The 20181-nt window shown below is 45.0% G+C and overlaps 2 protein-coding genes across 4 annotated transcripts in view; one reads left to right on the top strand and one right to left on the bottom strand.

Moving 5' to 3' along the window:
- Positions 1 to 1066: 1066 nt before the first annotated feature.
- POMK (protein O-mannose kinase) lies at positions 1067 to 9082 on the bottom strand. 3 transcript variants are annotated; one of them, XM_053363074.1, is made up of 4 exons: positions 8977 to 8992; positions 6021 to 6117; positions 4507 to 4814; positions 1067 to 2578 (listed from the first exon to the last, which is right to left on the bottom strand). In XM_053363074.1, exons 3-4 carry the CDS (start codon positions 4786 to 4788, stop codon positions 1808 to 1810), a joined length of 1053 nt encoding a protein of 350 aa, XP_053219049.1. In that variant the 5' UTR covers positions 4789 to 4814; positions 6021 to 6117; positions 8977 to 8992; the 3' UTR covers positions 1067 to 1807. The 3 variants fall into 3 exon arrangements, with proteins under 3 accessions (XP_053219049.1, XP_053219048.1, XP_053219047.1); XM_053363073.1 differs by lacking the exon at positions 6021 to 6117 and having other exon boundaries at positions 8977 to 9082; XM_053363072.1 differs by lacking the exon at positions 6021 to 6117 and having other exon boundaries at positions 8972 to 9074.
- A 10673-nt stretch (positions 9083 to 19755) lies between these two features.
- The window catches only part of HGSNAT (heparan-alpha-glucosaminide N-acetyltransferase), a 33134-nt gene continuing 32708 nt past the window's right edge, over positions 19756 to 20181 (top strand). Inside the window, exon 1 of the mRNA XM_053363078.1 lies at positions 19756 to 19990. Within this exon, the coding sequence (XP_053219053.1) occupies positions 19879 to 19990 (112 nt within the window). The 5' untranslated portion in view covers positions 19756 to 19878. The remainder of the gene's footprint in view (positions 19991 to 20181) is intronic.

A 20181-nucleotide genomic window follows, 5' to 3' on the forward strand; every position in this document is an offset into this window, starting at 1 on the left:
TAAAAGCCTCAGCGCCTAGGGCTTGCCGATTGAAAGGTCGGCGGTTCGAATCCCCGCGGTGGGGTGTGCTCCTGTTGCTCAGTCCCAGCGCCTGCCAACCTAGCAGTTCGAAAGCACCCCCGGGTGCAAGTAGATAAATAGGGACCGCTTACTAGCGGGAAGGTAAACGGCGTTTCCGTGTGCGGCTCTGGCTCACCAGAGCAGCGATGTCACGCTGGCCACGTGACCCGGAAGTGTCTCCGGACAGCGCTGGCCCCTGGCCTCTTAAGTGAGATGGGCGCACAACCCTAGAGTCTGTCAAGACTGGCCCGTATGGGCAGGGGTACCTTTACCTTTATTGATAACAAAGGGACGCAGGTGGCGCTGTGGTCTAAACCACAGAACCTAGGGCTTGCTGATCAGGTCGGCAGTTCGAATCCCCGCAACAGGGTGAGCTCCCGTTGCTTGGTCCCTGCTCCTGCCAACCTAGCAGTTCAAAAGCACATCAAAGTACAAGTAGATAAATAGGTACCGCTCCGGTGGGAAGGTAAACGGCATTTCCGTGTGCTGCTCTGGTTTGCCAGAAACGGCTTAGTCATGCTGGCCACATGACCCAGAAGCTGTCTTTGGACAAATGGCGGCTCCCTTGGCCTATATAGCGAGATGAGCGCCGCAACGCCAGAGTCGTCCACGACTGGACCTAATGGTCAGGGGTACCTTTACCTTTACCTTATTGATAACAAGAAACTGTAGAAGCTGTACTCAGGACCACCTTAATGTTAGGTTGGATGGAATTAGGTTCCAAGGAGCAATTTTGTTATGCTGGAGGAGATGGGGGTAAATAGGAATCGAGAAATGCTGAAAGGGAGGGGATAAGAAAAGCAAAGTAGGCAATAATTCAAAGAGAACAAGAACTGTTGGAAAACGCTCTGGGGTGCCCCTGCAGCCCCCAAACTCCGAGCGTCCTCCGGTATGCGCAGCTTTGGAAGGCATTTCCCTTCTTCTCCAGTGTGCTTCAGCGACATATATCAAATAATATATGCACACTAATCTTCTAGCATAACACAGCAAGAAGCGTGAGAGATCATAGAGCTAATCTATGTATTTATTTACACACTATGTACAGACAAAGGAGTCCTGGCGACCTCTCTCTCCAGCTCTGAGAGAAGAACAGGAAAAAGTAAAAGCAAAAGTACAGTACAACAGGACATACAGCGGAAGAGATATGACTGTCTTCTGTTCCCACACTCTTCCCAGACAGGCATGTGATTTACACCAATCTCATCTGGAGCATCAAAGGCATGAAATACTAACACTTCTATTACATCTCCTATCATATGCAGTGGTACCTCGGGTTAAGTACTTAATTCGTTCCGGAGGTCCGTTCTTAACCTGAAACTGTTCTAAACCTGAAGCACCACTTTAGCTAATGGGGCCTCCTGCCGCCACCGGAGCACGATTTCTGTTCTCATCCTGAAGCAAAGTTCTTAACCCGAGGTAGTATTTCTGGGTTAGCGGAGTCTGTAACCTGAAGCGTCTGTAACCCGAGGTACCACTGTAGCTACATCTATCCTGCCTATGCCAACTTGATTTAGGAAGAAATACTCATCCAGAAATTTACCACACACAACACATACTATTCCCCTCTCCCCAGTTTTCTCAACAATTTGTCACAGAAGGTGCAATCGGGAGTCATTTTTAAGAAGCCATTTTAGAGTTTTTCTAATTATCCTTATGTTTCCATGTACTTCTCAGATCAGGAAGAGTCAAATGTGCTAAATATGTACCAAGGCATGTCCATGAGGTTGGTTTTTTTGGTGTGTGTGTTTTATAACATGTCCCTTGTCCCTGGCATAACTGTTTCTCTCACAAGCGACTCTAGCACTTTCTTGTATGTGTCCAAAACAGTCTGAGCAGAAGGTCTTTCAGCTGGGCTCCTTTTGCAGGCCCCGTGGATGTCAAAGAGGTGGAACCTGACAAGATCACTCCCATCGACATCCCCCAAGATAAAATTGGAAACATCGGGGATTTTCCATATATCTGTCATTTCATCATAAGGAGGCATGAGGCTGTCTTCAAAGGCCATTTCATTTCCACGAGGCCAAAGCTGTTCTGGAGCGACAAAGTCACCCTGAAGTTCCCGATGGCCACATTTGATCAGTCTGCCAGCATTCTTGTCTACAAGAGGCAAAGCATCCAAATCATTCACAATAACATGGAAGCTGCTGGTCAGCAAGTACTGAGAAAGAACTTTATCCAAGTCGCTGGAGTCACACATCACAAGGGTGCCGAGGGGACTGTTGTGCAAGTAATGGAGGATGCTCACGTAATCGATGGCAAGCAGCAACCTGATGTGCCATGTGTTGAAGCTCTTGTACTTTGGAAGGTTCAAGATCTCGTTCAGATTCTTCAGAGAGCCGAATGGGTGGTACTCGGTAAGAACGGTGAACTCCTCCTCACAATATCCAATCAGCTTGACCACATGTCTGCTTTGTAGAGATTTCAGCATCTGTAAGCCATGAATGAAGTCCTCTTGAAGTTCCGGCACAGTTAACCGGGAAAGGGCAACTTTGTTTTCCTTCCACTCAGAAAGGAAGACCTAGAACAAGGAGAACAATGTTCAGACTTTGAGATCCAAACTCTGAAATGCAGTTTGTAAAAGCCAAGCTGTTTTTCAATATGGGGGACAACAGTTTAGTCTTGACAAACGCAAATTCAAACACACACACACACGGACAAAAAACATGAATAGATACAAGGTCTATGCCACAACAAAGCAAATTATGTCACAGGAAATATCTGAAAATTGGTAATGTTTACAAATCCCAGAGTGTCTGGAAATAGAGAGGTGAATATGTACAGTTACTCAAACGTAACTGTGAGCATTCACTTGGTGTTGTGCTCCTGCAACATGAGGAAATACAGTGGTACCTTGGTTTGCATACGTCTTTCAAACACGTCAAACCCGGAAGTACGTGTCTCAGTTTGCAACCTTTTTTTTGATTACAACCCATTATTTTGGATTACGAACAAAAAATTTTTGGAGGTGCCATTGGCGAAAGTGCACCTTGGGTTGCAAGCTGTTTTGGTTTACAAACAGACCTCCGGAACAGATTATGGTTGTAAACCAAGGTACCACTGTAGATATGTATTTCTAGACGTAGATTCAGCTGGGATTGTCAGCATCCACATATAAACAAGGGGAAATTTAAGATTCACTGAAACATACATCAAAGCCACTCACATCCATCACCTTCCTTCCCTCAGTTGTTCATGGTAAGTTTCCCTTTTACGACCCTCGTTACAGCTCTGAGTTAATTCGGTCAGGTGTCAAATTCAGGCAAGCGGGATATTTGACCAGTTATGTCAAGTGTCCATTGCCCAAAGCTTGCCTTTCTTCAGAATCCACTGCAAGTAAGCAAGCGTCTCCTCTGGCCTCGTTCGGAAGATTTTGCTTGACATCTGAGGTGGCCCAGATCACAGGTGGAACGAACATACGGCACCCTCAGTTTAGAGGCTTGTCAACTATACCCCCACTGGGTGTGTCCATGGAGTAGAGGAGACCTCTAAGTCCTCCATTAAGTCCTCCCTCCCTTGTTACTCTCTTTTGCTACAGGATTCGAGCTTCCATTCAGGCAAGCCCAAACACCCCATCTCTTTTCCCTTGCTACTTCCAGTTCACCCTGGAATTGTCTCCTTTTTGTGCCTTCCCCACCTATCCAGTCCTTTCTCCCTTTGAACCCTCCTTTCCCTGCTCTTCTGCTCTTCTTCTCTGTCCACCTTTCCTTCTCCGCCTCCTGGCCATTCTCATGGCGTCAGCTGCAGTTTATATGCAGCAACGTCAACACCTTGTTCTTTCCCTACTTCTCAGCTGAGATGAAAGGTAAAGGTAAAGGGACCCCTGACCATTAGGTCCAGTCGTGACCGACTCTGGGGTTGCGGCGCTCATCTCACTTTATTAGCCAAGGGAGCTGGCGTTTGTCCACAGTCAGCTTCCAGGTCATGTGGCCAGCATGACTAAGCCACTTCTGGCGAACCAGAGCAGCGCATGAAAACGCCGTTTACCTTCCCGCCGGAGTGGTACCTATTTATCTACTTGCACTTTGACGTGCTTTCGAACTGCTAGGTTGGCAGGAGCAGGGACCGAGCAACGGGAGCTCACCCCATCACGGGGATTTGAACCGCCAACCTTCTGATCGGCAAGTCCTAGGCTCTGTGGTTTAACCCACAGCGCCACCCGTGTCCCCAGCTGAGATGTAGTGTGCCTCTAAGCTACTTCCTGGCTGGCATGTGAGCTCTGAACAGCTGCCTCCTCTTCAGGAGCTCGCAGCCGGCCAGAACCAGTCCGCTTGCCCCCACGGCTGGAGCCTGACAATCCTATCAGCCTTTCTCCCAGCTGACAATGTCATTTAGAACTTTTTCTGAAGCGTATGTCAAGGCACCCCCCTCTGGTACAAAAAAAGGTGAATGGCAAATTTACAGAGCAACATTTTTTATTATATTCAAGATTCATTATGATAAACCAACCCTTTTCACAGCTCCTTCACCAATGCGTTTCAGTTTGCGGACTTCTCTTTTCAGCACTTCACAAGACAACCATGGTGAGCAGTTCTTCACTGTTCCTAATCTGAAGTAACCGGGCTGACAAGAGTCGTGTTCAACGTCAGCCTGTCCATAGGAAGGATATATGTAGCTGAAATATTGATAGAGCAGCAAGTTCACAAGCAGCACAGCCAAAATCAGATACAAGACGGGAGGGATCAGCTTTTGCGTAAGATCAGTTTTCGTATCACACAATTTTTTCTCCATGTTGTAACAGTCATCTTTCAGATTTTCTGCAAGACATTAGAGTTATAAATTGTTACTTTAATTTAGCAATTCTGGGGGAGGGGCAGCTAAGATACACTTCTTGAGAAGGGGGAGAGATTTCAACACAGTCAAACTCTCCCAACTTTACATAGCAATCCTACAAACAGGCATTAAACATGAACCATGCTACTAGCAGATTCATAGCTCTGCTAACCATTGTGATGGTTTCCTACCATAGATTGAGATCCAGCAAACAGCTTTGCAGACATGGAAAGAGAAAGCATGCAGTGGCCAATATGATGAGGATATAGGAAATAAGTCTAATAATAATAATAATAATAAATTTTATTTATACCCTGCCCTCCCCAGCCAAGGCTGAGCTCAGGGCGGCTAACAACCAATAATAAAAACAACTTAAATGAATACAACTTAAAAACAAGATTAAATTACAACATTAAAACATTAAACAATTAAAATGCAGCCTCATCACAGGAGGAGAAAGGAAAAAAGAAAGAGAGGGAGGGAATCAAATTGGCTCCAAGCCAAAGGCCAGGCGGAACAACTCTGTCTTACATGCCCTGCAGAAAGAAATCAGATCCTGCAGGGCCCTGGTCTCATGAGGCAGAGCGTTCCACCAGGCCGGAGCCAGTGTTGAAAAGGCCCTCGTCTTTTCAGGGATTGCCATTAGGATCAGTAAGTGTTTGGACCAAAAATACTGGTAATTTAAGAATCATTTGTTTTCACAAAAGCACTTGCTAATAGACAATTTTGTGGGCCCCTGATGAAAACCAGTTACTCATCATGGGTAAAAGGTAAAGGTAAAGGTACCCCTGCCCGTACGGGCCAGTCTTGACAGACTCTGGGGTTGTGCGCCCATCTCACTCAAGAGGCCGGGGGCCAGCGCTGTCCGCAGACACTTCCGGGTCACGTGGCCAGCGTGACAAGCTGCATCTGGCGAGCCAGAGCCGCACACGGAAACGCCGTTTACCTTCCCACTGGTAAGCGGTCCCTATTTATCTACTTGCACCTGGGGGTGCTTTCGAACTGCTAGGTTGGCAGGCGCTGGGACCGAGCAGCGGGAGCACACCCCGCAGCGGGGATTCGAACCGCTGACCTTTCGATCGGCAAGCCCTAGGCGCTGAGGCTTTTACCCACAGCGCCACCCGCGTCCCACTCATCATGGGTACCATTCATTAATTTCAATGTGAGAGCTCTACGGGGCAATCATATACCTGTATACTCAGAAGGAAGATCAATGGAGTTCAGCAGGCATTATTTCTAATAAGTTTGCAGAGAACTGCAGCCTTAAGCCTGTAACTAACTCTCCCTCTGAAAATAAAGAGACTTAGAATGTTTTTTTAATTGGTATACAGCAATTGAAGGGGAAATAAATAATAATAATAATAATAATAATAATAATAATAATTTATTTATTATTTATACCCCGCCCATCCAGCTGGGCTTCCCCAGCCACTCTGGGCGGCTTCCAACCAAATATTAAAATACAGTAACTATAGGTGGAATGCAAAACATCTATAAAATGAACACAACATGGTATCTTATTAATTTTTTATAACACCCTTCATCCAAAATTCAGAGGGCAGCTCACAACTTAAAAATACAAAATGAGAACCCAAAATACATAATAAAAACAAAAAGAAACAAATAATTCACATCCCACAAACACATTTAAAATTATATAGAATGTTGACATTGAAATAAAATGAAGGGGTTCTAGTAATAAGAGATAAAAATTTGAAATTATAAATTTGGGAGGTAAAATATATAAGGACAAAGTAGTAGGATACGAATTTGCTGCACTAATTGTTAAAAAGGGATATAAAAAAGGGAGGCGTGAGGAAGTCAGGAAAATAAGTTAATTGAAGATGAATATTTAGAAAAGAGTGATTTGTGTTTTTCCTATTCTATTTTTTATGTGTTGATTGTTCTTTTTCCCCCCTTGTTAAATGTTTGTATTTTATGTACTGTGAAAGTTTGTATTGTTGTGTTTTATATTTTCTCTGTGTTTTTATTGTTCCATTTCCCTATTGTTAAACTTAATAAAATATTATTTTTTAAAAAATAAAATAAAATTATATAGAATGTTACATCAGCCTGGTTAAAGAAAAATATTTTCACCCGGCGCCTAAAGATATGTAATGAAGGCGCCAAGCGAGCGTCCCTGGGGAGAGAGCATTCCACAAATGGGAAGCCCATTCTCATGTTACTGGACCCAGGACCTCTTGTGGAGGTGGTACACGAAAAAGAACCTCAGATTATGATCACAGGGTCTGGGTTGGTTCATATAGAACTAAATGCCTCAGTTATGTTGAAAACATTGTACTTTTTACTAACCAAGTCCCCCCAAAGATCTCTCTCACACATATAACTATATACACACACTAAAATTTTACAGTTAAAATGGGTGTATGGTTTTTCTTTATAGCTTTTACTTTAATCAGCTTTAAAAAAATCTAATACAGTATCTCATATTTAAACACAAGTAATGTATCATGTGTAGGGACGCGGGTGGCGCTGTGGGTAAAAGCCTCAGCGCCTAGGGCTTGCCGATCGAAAGGTCGGCGGTTCGAATCCACGCGGCTGGGTGCGCTCCTGTTGTTCGGTCCCAGCGCCTGCCAACCTAGCAGTTCGAAAGCACCCCCGGGTGCAAGTAGATAAATAGGGACCGCTTACTAGCGGGAAGGTAAACGGCGTTTCCGTGTGCGGCTCTGGCTCGCCAGATGCAGCTTGTCACGCTGGCCACGTGACCCGGAAGTGTCTCCAGACAGCGCTGGCCCCTGGCCTCTTAAGTGAGATGGGCGCACAACCCTAGAGTCTGTCAAGACTGGCCCGTACGGGCAGGGGTACCTTTACCTTTTAATGTATCATGTATGATAATCAATTTAATACAGAATAACTACTAAATAAGAAAGTATTTATAATATAACTTTAAAAATGAATATTAAAAAATTCCACAGTACTCTTCTGATAAATTTCCTTTTTCCAAATCAAAGACTGTTTTGCTTTCTCCTTATTCTCCACTTATGTGTAATTTTTGATACTGAAATAACAAAACTAAAGGAGGCATAAATTAACTCCCACAATTATATCTTATGCTTTGTAATATAAGAAATAGTCTTGCACCTCAAAATGTGCAAGAGAGTGTGTAAATCCTGAATTTATCCCAGCAGCTTAATATTATACCTGAGTGTTCTAGTTAGATTTCCAGCTATGTCGCATGGCAAAAAGGCACAGCCTTGAACTACCGTAAACAGTAAAACACAAGGAATGTATTTTCAGATTTTCTAGTTCAGTATTTTAACAAGCTTTTGGGAAATGACACTTTGAATGAAAGGACTGGTGCCATATTAGGCTTTTCTTGTCATTATCTGTATGCTTTTATATATAGTTTTTATTCTACCAGTGTTTAATTGTTTTTAATTATTCCCCCCACTCTGTTTTTAACTGTTCTTATTTTTACCTGTAAGCCGCCTTGAGTCCATTAGGGGGAAAGGCTGGGTATAAATAAATGTATAACAACAACAACTGAACATCTGTTTAAAGTATTGCAGGCTTTTTCATCCATGTCTTGATTATAGGAAGCCTGTCTTCTCGTAGATGGATTAGCAGGCATAGGCAAACTCCGGCCCTCCAGACGTTTGAGACTACAATTCCCATCACCCCTAGCTAACAGGACCAGTGGTCAGGGATGATGGGAATTGTAGTCCCAAACATCTGGAGGGCCGACTTTGCCTATGCCTGGAATAAGGTTACAATTCTAGGCAGATACAGAAACGTAGCCGTGTTGGTCTGCCATAGTCAAAACAAAAAATTTTTTTCCTTCCAGTAGCACCTTAAAAGACCAACTAAGTTAGTTCTTGGTATGAGCTTTCGTGTGCATGCACACTTCTTCAGATACACGAAAGCTCATACCAAGAACTAACTTAGTTGGTCTTTAAGGTGCTACTGGAAGGGGGAAAAAAAATTGTTTTAATTCTAGGCAGAGTGTCGCACTGTACAGTATATACTTCCAAACAAAGAGGAAGCAGCAGGTCCAGCCAGGAGAAAAAGACTGAAAATCGTTTCAAGATCTCAGCATCACCTCGCAATAATTTCTGCTATCCAGCAACAACCTCGGTTGCGCCTAACTCCGCAGCTTGCTGCTCAAAAAAACGACGCTTACCTTACCCTGGGCTAAAGTGAATCACTTTCATCGGCTGGCAGCCGCCATGACAGTGCCAACACCACATGACACGAGTCACGTGATGCCTTCCCTGTTTTGCACATAGAGATAAGAGGGTAGAGTTGAATTTGGAATCATCATTTCACAGCCTCGGGAAAGGGCAAAGCTAAACAGATTGAGTTGAATGGGGAAGAAATCGTGCTTGCATTTAACAATTGCTACTGGGGAACAGTGAGGGAAATAACCAGGTTTACACTGGCTGCAACATGAGGTGTGCTTTGAATTAAGTGTCTTTTGCTTGATTTCTGGGGTGAGCTCCAGTTGCTCGGTCCCTGCTCCTGCCAGCCCAGCAGTTCGAAAGCACGTAAAAGTGCAAGTAGATAAATAGGTACCACTATGGCGGGAAGGTAAACGGCGTTTCCGTGCGCTGCTCTGGTTCACCAGAAGCGGCTTAGTCATGCTGGCCACATGACCCGGAAGCTGTTCGTTGGCTCCCTCGGCCAGTAAAACGAGATGAGCGCCGCAACCTCAGAGTCGTTCGCGACTGGACTTAACTGTCAGGGGTCCTTCACCTTTTTAAACATGTGAGCAGTGCAAGTGAAATGGGTTCACTTGACATTCAACTGTGTTTTGTTTTATTGATAGTTTTCTGCAGGCTGCGTAGTATTAGAACCACAGAATCATAAAACGTTAAAATTGGAAGGGACCCTGAGTCATCTAATCCAAACCTCTGTGAAATATACTCAGAGTCGCAAAGTGATTTCATGCTCTTTATTCAGCTCATAGTGGTGAGGAGGAATGAATGAAAGTCCCCTCAAAGTATCTGCTTTATATACATTATTTACAAAATGGGCTGCACATGATTGGCTAATTCTGGAATTCTACTGTAAGCCAATCAGGTTGTGGATTCACTTCTATCTAGAGCATGATTGGGTAGTTCCTGCCAACCAATCATACTCCTGCATTCTTCTAGGACCAATCAGACCGCTGCATTCTGGACCCTATTGTTCTAGGACCAATCAGACCGCTGCATTCTGAATCCTATTGTTCTAGGACCAATCAGACTGCTGCCTTTTGGATCCTATTGTTCTAGGACCAATCAGACTGCTGCCTTTTGGATCCTATTCAACTCAGTACATAACACTCTGCAATACAGGAATCCTGCCCACAGACGTCCCTGGGTGTGACTGAACCATCAACCTAGCAGCAAGGCATACTGACCCATTAGCAGCAAGGCATACTGACCCATTGCACCACAGTAGAAATGTGCATATGCAGCCCTTTATTTTGCCAATAAAGATCAAATCAGTGCACTTCCAGATACAGTGGTACCTCGGGTTAAGTACTTAATTTGTTCCGGAGGTCCGTTCTTAACCTGAAACTGTTCTTAACCTGAAGCACCACTTTAGTTAATGGGGCCTCCTGCTGCCGCCGCGCCGCACGATTTCTGTTCTCATCCTGAAGCAATGTTCTTAACCCAAGGTACCATTTCTGGGTTAGCACAATCTGTAACCTGAAGCATATGTAACCTGAAGCGTATGTAACCCGAGGCACCACTGTACTAGCCTATTGAGAAATTGTTTCTGCTCATGCAAGTTTTTTGCAGGACTCACACGACACCATCGAAATGCCTGTTCATACCTTTATAAATCTGCAGTCTCTGCTGCTGTGGAATCTCTTTGGTGCATTTCTTTATTTGGCAGGCAGTTTGTCATGTGTGGTGACATTCTGATAGATGTGGCTTCTTCCAGACTTCTGCTTCAGTTTGCTCCTCACTTGAGCACAACTTAGGCATTTTGTTTCTGCCAGTGGCCCAAATGATACAAGTGTGCCCATTTACACCAACTTTCAAAGGCATGTTGGAATTGCAGCAACTTGAAAACTGTAAATTCTGTACATACATACATCTATCTAATTTATTTATTATTTATTTATTTATTTATTTATTTATTTATTTATTTTTACACATATATTACAGATATACAAGCATACAAACATACATTTCATACAATCCTTAAAAGTGTTCAAACATACTTACACTCAATCCCACAAATACAGTGGTGCCTCGCAAGACGAAATTAATTCGTTCCGCGAGTTTTGTCGTCTTGCGATTTTTTTCGTCTGGCGAAGCACGGTGTCGGGAAAGTTTTGGAAAAGCTTCAAAAATCACCAAAGTCTTCAAAAACCTCAAAAAAGGCTACCACACCGCGTGCTATGAGTTGCTCCTCGAAGTCAAGTCGCAACTGTATTAACGGTTTTAAGAAAAAGGAAACAAACTTGCAAGACGTTTCCGTCTTGCGAAGCAAGCCCATAGGGAAAATCGTCTTGCGAAGCAGCTCAAAAAACAAAAAACCCTTTCGTCTTGCGAGTTTTCCGTCTTGCGAGGCATTCGTCTTGCGAGGTACCACTGTAATTCCTTTCCCCATCACGATCCACCACCCCTCACCCCACCTTTGTGTTCGACTTCCAATCTACTCAGCTGCAATTTCTTCCCACTTCTATTACTTTCTTTCACACACCTTTAACCTAATTTCATACTTCTTTTTTTTATTACACATTGTTTTCCATCTTATTTAGTATTTCAGTATTTGAAACGGAACTTGTTTATTCTAATAGGAGTTCTGATTTTTCAATATGACTTTGCAAGTATCCTTTAAACACCTTCCAGTCCCTATCTATCTTCTCTTTTGAGATCCTTCCAATTTCTCCCATTGTTTTGGATATATTGTAGTACTCCAATAATTTGGCAAGCCACTCTATTTTTGTCGGTACAATACCTCTTTTCCAATTTTTCGCAATCAATAGCCTTGCGGCTACTGTTGCGTATAAATATAAGGTCTTGTCTTCTTCCTTTAGGCTTCCTGGTACTATTCCCAGTAGAAAACCTTCTGGTGTTTTCCTAAATGAATATCTGAACATTTTTTTCATTTCGTTATATATTGTTTCCCAAAATTGTTTGATGTTTAAACAATTCCACCATATATGTATCATGGTACCTTTTCCAGTGTTGCATCGCCAGCAGACATCGCTACAATTTTTATTCATTTTTGCTATTCTTTCAGGTGTTAAATACCATCTATGTTGCATTTTGAAGTAATTTTCTTTCAATATGTAACACATAGTGAATTTCATATCTTCTTTCCACAATTTCCCCCATTGTTCAAACATAATATTTTTCCCAATATCTTGCGCCCATTTAATCATGGATGCTTTAACCAATTCATCCTTTGTTTCCCACTCTAAGATCAGATTATACAATTTAGATATTTTTTTTCATTTTTCTTGTATTAAGTATTTATCAAATTTTGATATTTCTTTTTCAAATCCTAACTTTTTGTCTTTCGCTAATCTGTACTTAATTTGAATATATTGGAACCAATCACTAATATGAGCATTAATTTCTGTATAATCCTTTAATTCCAATTCTCCGTTTTCTTCCTTTAATACAATTTTATAGGTAGCCCAATTTTCTTTCATATTTAATTTTTTCACTGCGACAATTTCTGCCGGCGATGCCCACCAAGGAGTTTTTGGTTCTAGGAGTCTTTTATATTTCTCCCATATTTTATATATAGACTTTCTGACTATATGCCCTAGGAAGCCTTTATGCACTTTGACTTTTTCATCTATTAGATAGGCATGCCATCCAAATCTCGTCTCTACTCCCTCTAAATCCAATACATCCGAGTCATCTAATTTGATCCATTCTTTTAGCCAGGTCAGACCCACCGCATCATGATATAACTCCATGTCAGGGAGGCTAAATCCTCCTCTCTCCCTCTTGTCTATCATTATTTTGTGTTTTATTCTTGGTTTTTCCCCTGACCACACAAATTTAGCCAAATCTCTTTTCCAATTATTAAAACATTTATCTCCTCCTAATATTGGGATACTTTGAAATAAAAACATACATACATCTGACTCTGTGGGAAAAATAGAGACGTCTTACGCAAGACCTTTCTGTCATTCTTTCGCAAGCCTTACTCAGGCAAATATACAGTAACACTTGTGCAAAACCTCAGTATTTTTTTTAAAATGGAAATGAATAATGTCCCTGGACCTGCAAGAAGGAAGAAAGAATAAAAAAACAAGCTTCCGTTTTGTCCGATGTAAACATGTACACTTCCTGGACATTTTTTAAAAAAGGAACACACAGAGAAATATCTGCACGCAATTTCCAGAAAAACAAAAGACAGTGGAGAGTGTGGGAGTGTGAACAGCAAGCAGTGGATTAGCAATTAATAACCATGACTGAAAAAAGGGGAATGTGTGGAAGCCAATGTGCCAAACACACAAAGAGAGAAATAGGATCTGAATGGTTCGTTCACAATATTATTACAGTGGTGCCTCGCAAGACGAAATTAATTCGTTCCGCGAGTTTTGTCGTCTTGCGATTTTTTTCGTCTTGCGAAGCACGGTGTCGGAAAAGTTTTGGAAAAGCTTCAAAAATCACCAAAGTCTTCAAAAACCTCAAAAAAGGCTACCACACCGCGTGCTATGAGTTGCTCCTCGAAGTCAAGTCGCAACTGTATTAACGGTGTTAAGAAAAAGGAAACAAACTTGCAAGACGTTTCCGTCTTGCGAAGCAAGCCCATAGGGAAAATCGTCTTGCGAAGCAGCTCAAAAAACAAAAAACCCTTTCGTCTGGCGAGTTTTCCGTCTTGCGAGGCATTCGTCTTGCGAGGTACCACTGTATAACAACATCAACAATAATAAATTTATTTTTTATACCTTGCCCATCTGCTTGGGTTTCTCCAGCCACTCTTGGCAGCTTACAGCACATATAAGGTCTCTGTCTGGAAGCATCCCATTGATTGTTCTTAAAAGACTTTAGAGTTATATCTGCAAGTCTCAGACCCTGGTCACCCAAATATATAACACAGTGACGGTAACTTCAGTTTTACTGAAGTGAAACAGGGAAAGGGGACAACACTGCCAAATTCACTGTTAATGATCCGGTCCTGATTTCGTACATTTTGTCTTAAGCAGTCATCATTTTATCTTTCTAATACAAGTTATTCACACAGCATCCAACAGCCAGGTTTTCTAGTTTGCTTGAAGCAGGTTTGAGGGAAACAGCGGTATTTGTCAAGAAACTACAGGACTGATGCAAATGTGTCAGTGACTACAAAAATTAGCAGCGGGTGAGCACTGGATGTAGAATAAGCAGTAATATGTGAATATAATCTCAATTAAAAAATAGAGATTGCATGCTGATTATGCCCCACCCAGGTGCTACAGGATTTCTTCAGCAAGAGTAAGGTGCAGCAATTGTTGTCTTGCAGGCTGAGGTGCATTCCATGAGATTTCACTGACACCAATTACACTGCCACAAAACTCTACGGAAAAAAGTACCGGTAAATCCAGTCCATTAAGTTGCTAAATGTACAGCCTTGATCAGTACAGATTTAGGATTTTTTGCAAATGTATCATCTAGAGCACATTATCTCAAGCAAAATAAAAAAGAAAATGGCAGGTTTTTAAACATTTTCCATGGTAAAAGATGAGCAGCTGACTCAATGCTGCCGTCTCCACAGGGACACAAGCCTTTTTCCAGCAGAATTTTTTGGAATCGACCCTGAAGTGCAGCCGAAGTCGGTATATTCCATCTTGCGAAAGCGCATCTGTACTTTGGAACTGTTACAATTTTGCAAACAGGGTGCTGATGTGTCAAAACGACTAGGTGGAAAATAACCACACCACGGGCAAAATTTCCTTATTGCACCAAATTATATTGTTGCTCAATATCATAGAGGTGCCGTCTGATTAAATTATTCACTTTACCGAAGCCCAGCGTTAATAACCGTTGTGGCGATAAACTGGAAAAATAAAGCTTTTGGTTGACAATTTTAATCCGAGCGCTCTCGTGACAATCTTGCGATAATAAGGGCAGTAGGGTTTAAGGTGAAGCCAGCAATTAAATGTCCTGCGGCAAATCTGTCATTCAACAGAGGGGAGGTTAGCTTCCAAGAGCAATGAAGAATTTGGAACACAGAATTTGGAACGGGGGGGAAATCACCTTAGGAACTTATAGATTGAAACAGCTTCTGTAGATGCTGTAGACTGAATAGCTGCTGTCCAAATCTAAGCCCCATATAATAACTGCACTTTAAACTTTAAACACTGACGGGATGTGGCTGCTACCCAGAGCTGGATTTAGGTTTGATGAGGCCCTAAGTTACTGAAGGTAATGGGGCCCTTTATATGTCCAGCTGTCCTTTGTCAACAGCAAATTGCCGCTGTTTTTTGTGTTGAATATAAGCTATATGGTAATTTATGGACCTAATAGGTATCTAAAGCCATTTGCACATGCAGAATATAGGCACCCTATATATAGAAATGAGCAAACCAGTTGATATTTTAGTGAGCAGGCTAGCAGGCGGGGCCCATTACTTACATCATAGGAGCCTACATAACACAAAACACTGTTGCTGTATGTAGTTTTCATCTTATTTATTTTTTATTTTATATTTTGGAAATGTACATCCAGTTGTTTTTCCCCTTTAGATTTTTTTTGGGGGGGGGGCCCAAGAGAGTGGGGCTCTAAGCCAGGCATAGGCAAACTGTCCTCCAGCTGTTTTGAGACTACAACTCCCATCATCCCTGCCCACTGGTCCTGTTAGCCAGGGATAATGGGAGTTGTAGTCCCAAAACATCTGAAGGCCCAAGTTTGCCTGTGCCTGCCCTAAGCCATAGCTCAGGTTTCCTCAACCTCCAGATGTTTTTGGCCTACAACTCCCATGATCCCTAGCTAGCATGACCAGTGGTCAGGGATGATGGGAACTGTAGTCCCAAAACATCTGGAGGGCCAGAGTTTGCCTATGCCTGCCCTAAGCTCAATAGCTCAGGCTTCCTCAACCTTGGCCCTCCAGGTCTTTTTGAGACTACAACTCCCATGATCCCTAGCTAGCAGCACCAGTGGTCAGGGATGATGGGAGTTGTAGTCCCCAAACATCTGGAGGGTCAGAGTTTGCCTATGCCTGCCCTAAGCTCAATAGCTCAGGCTTCCTCAACCTTGGCCCTCCAGGTCTTTTTGAGACTACAACTCCCATGATCCCTAGCTAGCAGCACCAGTGGTCAGGGATGATGGGAGTTGTAGTCCCAAAACATCTGGAGGGCCAGAGTTTGCCCATGCCTGCCCTAAGCTATAGCTCAGGCTTCCTCAACCTTGGCCCTCCAGGTCTTTTTGAGACTACAACTCCCATGATCCCTAGCTAGCATGACCAGTGGTCAGGGATGATGGGAGTTGTAGTCCCAAAAATCTGGAGGGCCAGAGTTTGCCTATGCCTGCCCTAAGCTCAATAGCTCAGGCTTCCTCAACCTTGGCCCTCCAGGTCTTTTTGAGACTACAACTCCCATGATCCCTAGCTAGCAGCACCAGTGGTCAGCGATGATGGGAGTTGTAGTCCCAAAACATCTGGAGGGCCAGAGTTTGCCTATGCCTGCCCTAAGCTATAGCTCAGGCTTCCTCAACCTTGGCCCTCCAGGTCTTTTTGAGACTACAACTCCCATGATCCCTAGCCAGCATGACCAGTGGTCAGGGATGATGGGAGTTGTAGTCCCAAAACATCTGGAGGGCCAGAGTTTGCTTATGCCTGCCCTAAGCTATAGCTTAGGCTTCCTGAACCTTGGCCCTCCAGGTCTTTTTGAGACTACAACTCCCATGATCCCTAGCTAGCAGCACCAGTGGTCAGGGATGATGGGAGTTGTAGTCCCAAAACATCTGGAGGGCCAGAGTTTGCCTATGCCTGCCCTAAGCTATAGCTCAGGCTTCCTCAACCTTGGCCCTCCAGGTCTTTTTGAGACTACAACTCCCATGATCCCTAGCTAGCAGCACCAGTGGTCAGGGATGATGGGAGTTGTAGTCCCAAAACATCTGGAGGGCCAGAGTTTGCCTGTGCCTGCCCTAAGCTATAGCTCAGGCTTCCTCAACCTTGGCCCTCCAGGTCTTTTTGAGACTACAACTCCCATGATCCCTAGCTAGCATGACCAGTGGTCAGGGATGATGGGAGTTGTAGTCCCAAAAATCTGGAGGGCCAGAGTTTGCCTATGCCTGCCCTAAGCTCAATAGCTCAGGCTTCCTCAACCTTGGCCCTCCAGGTCTTTTTGAGACTACAACTCCCATGATCCCTAGCTAGCAGCACCAGTGGTCAGCGATGATGGGAGTTGTAGTCCCAAAACATCTGGAGGGCCAGAGTTTGCCTATGCCTGCCCTAAGCTATAGCTCAGGCTTCCTCAACCTTGGCCCTCCAGGTCTTTTTTGAGACTACAACTCCCATGATCCCTAGCTAGCAGCACCAGTGGTCAGGGATGATGGGAGTTGTAGTCCCAAAACATCTGGAGGGCCAGAGTTTGCCTGTGCCTGCCCTAAGCTATAGCTCAGGCTTCCTCAACCTTGGCCCTCCAGGTCTTTTTGAGACTACAACTCCCATGATCCCTAGCTAGCATGACCAGTGGTCAGCGATGATGGGAGTTGTAGTCCCAAAACATCTGGAGGGCCAGAGTTTGCCTATGCCTGCCCTAAGCTATAGCTCAGGCTTCCTCAACCTTGGCCCTCCAGGTCTTTTTTGAGACTACAACTCCCATGATCCCTAGCTAGCAGCACCAGTGGTCAGGGATGATGGGAGTTGTAGTCCCAAAACATCTGGAGGGCCAGAGTTTGCCTATGCCTGCCCTAAGCTATAGCTCAGGCTTCCTCAACCTTGGCCCTCCAGGTCTTTTTGAGACTACAACTCCCATGATCCCTAGCTAGCAGCACCAGTGGTCAGGGATGATGGGAGTTGTAGTCCCAAAACATCTGGAGGGCCAGAGTTTGCCTGTGCCTGCCCTAAGCTATAGCTCAGGCTTCCTCAACCTTGGCCCTCCAGGTCTTTTTGAGACTACAACTCCCATGATCCCTAGCTAGCATGACCAGTGGTCAGGGATGATGGGAGTTGTAGTCCCAAAACATCTGGAGGGCCAGAGTTTGCCTATGCCTGCCCTAAGCTATAGCTCAGGCTTCCTCAACCTTGGCCCTCCAGGTCTTTTTTGAGACTACAACTCCCATGATCCCTAGCTAGCAGCACCAGTGGTCAGGGATGATGGGAGTTGTAGTCCCAAAACATCTGGAGGGCCAGAGTTTGCCTGTGCCTGCCCTAAGCTATAGCTCAGGCTTCCTCAACCTTGGCCCTCCAGGTCTTTTTGAGACTACAACTCCCATGATCCCTAGCTAGCAGCACCAGTGGTCAGGGATGATGGGAGTTGTAGTCCCAAAACATCTGGAGGGCCAGAGTTTGCCTGTGCCTGCCCTAAGCTATAGCTCAGGCTTCCTCAACCTTGGCCCTCCAGGTCTTTTTGAGACTACAACTCCCATGATCCCTAGCTAGCATGACCAGTGGTCAGGGATGATGGGAGTTGTAGTCCCAAAACATCTGGAGGGCCAGAGTTTGCCTATGCCTGCCCTAAGCTATAGCTCAGGCTTCCTCAACCTTGGCCCTCCAGGTCTTTTTTGAGACTACAACTCCCATGATCCCTAGCTAGCAGCACCAGTGGTCAGGGATGATGGGAGTTGTAGTCCCAAAACATCTGGAGGGCCAGAGTTTGCCTGTGCCTGCCCTAAGCTATAGCTCAGGCTTCCTCAACCTTGGCCCTCCAGGTCTTTTTGAGACTACAACTCCCATGATCCCTAGCTAGCAGCACCAGTGGTCAGGGATGATGGGAGTTGTAGTCCCAAAACATCTGGAGGGCCAGAGTTTGCCTGTGCCTGCCCTAAGCTATAGCTCAGGCTTCCTCAACCTTGGCCCTCCAGGTCTTTTTGAGACTACAACTCCCATGATCCCTAGCTAGCAGCACCAGTGGTCAGGGATGATGGGAGTTGTAGTCCCAAAAAACACCTGAAGGGCCGAGTTTGCCTATGCCTGCCCTAAGCTATAGCTCAGGCTTCCTCAACCTTGGCCCTCCAGGTCTTTTTTGAGACTACAACTCCCATGATCCCTAGCTAGCAGCACCAGTGGTCAGGGATGATGGGAGTTGTAGTCCCAAAACATCTGGAGGGCCAGAGTTTGCCTGTGCCTGCCCTAAGCTATAGCTCAGGCTTCCTCAACCTTGGCCCTCCAGGTCTTTTTGAGACTACAACTCCCATGATCCCTAGCTAGCAGCACCAGTGGTCAGGGATGATGGGAGTTGTAGTCCCAAAACATCTGGAGGGCCAGAGTTTGCCTGTGCCTGCCCTAAGCTATAGCTCAGGCTTCCTCAACCTTGGCCCTCCAGGTCTTTTTGAGACTACAACTCCCATGATCCCTAGCTAGCAGCACCAGTGGTCAGGGATGATGGGAGTTGTAGTCCCAAAACATCTGGAGGGCCAGAGTTTGCCTGTGCCTGCCCTAAGCTATAGCTCAGGCTTCCTCAACCTTGGCCCTCCAGGTCTTTTTGAGACTACAACTCCCATGATCCCTAGCTAGCAGCACCAGTGGTCAGGGATGATGGGAGTTGTAGTCCCAAAAAACACCTGAAGGGCCGAGTTTGCCTATGCCTGCCCTAAGCTATAGCTCAGGCTTCCTCAACCTTGGCCCTCCAGGTCTTTTTGAGACTACAACTCCCATGATCCCTAGCTAGCAGCACCAGTGGTCAGGGATGATGGGAGTTGTAGTCCCAAAAAAGGCCGAGTTTGCCTATGCCTGCCCTAAACTATAATATAGCTTGTTTAGTTTATACTGTACGTAAATCCAGCCCTGGCCTGGCTGAGGCAAACGGGACAGGGTGGGCGGCGATGGCCAACCGGCGGCCTCGGCCGTTTTCCTGAGGGGAAGAAGAGGAGGAGGAACCGGGAAGCCGCCGCCTCTCCTCCTGCTCCTCCTCCTCCTCCAGGAGGGCGGCCGGCGCAGGGCCCGTCCCTCGTCGGCGGCCGTGCGGCTTCGACAGCGGCAGGGATGGCGTCGCTGAGGCCGGGCGGCTGGGGCCAGCGGGCCTCCTCCCTCGGCGGGCCGCTCCTGGCGCTGCTTATGCTGGGCTTGGCGCAGCCCCACCACACGACCCACCACGGTAAGCGCCGCCGCCGCCTTCCCTCCCTCCGTCCTCCGTCCCTCCAGCTCCTCTCTCGCTTCGGGTTTTTCTTTTCCTCACCCCCCCCCCGCCCCCGTTTTTATTATGCATGTTTCCACCTCGTGTTTTTATTTCTATTTTTTATTTTATTTTTATAATAAATGTTTATTAAGAAATCATAGAATCACATA

The sequence above is a fragment of the Podarcis raffonei genome, chromosome 13 (assembly GCF_027172205.1).
Source record: "Podarcis raffonei isolate rPodRaf1 chromosome 13, rPodRaf1.pri, whole genome shotgun sequence".
NCBI lineage: Eukaryota > Metazoa > Chordata > Lepidosauria > Squamata > Lacertidae > Podarcis > Podarcis raffonei.

Excerpts from the sequence above, each read along its gene's own strand:
- POMK (XM_053363073.1), bottom strand. The coding sequence starts at position 4,788 with ATGGAGAAAAAATTGTGTGATACGAAAACTGATCTTACGCAAAAGCTG. Across the intron at positions 2,579-4,506 it reads GTGAAGGAGCTGTGAAAAGG|GTCTTCCTTTCTGAGTGGAA; the intron begins GTTGGTTTATCA and ends TCCTTGTTCTAG.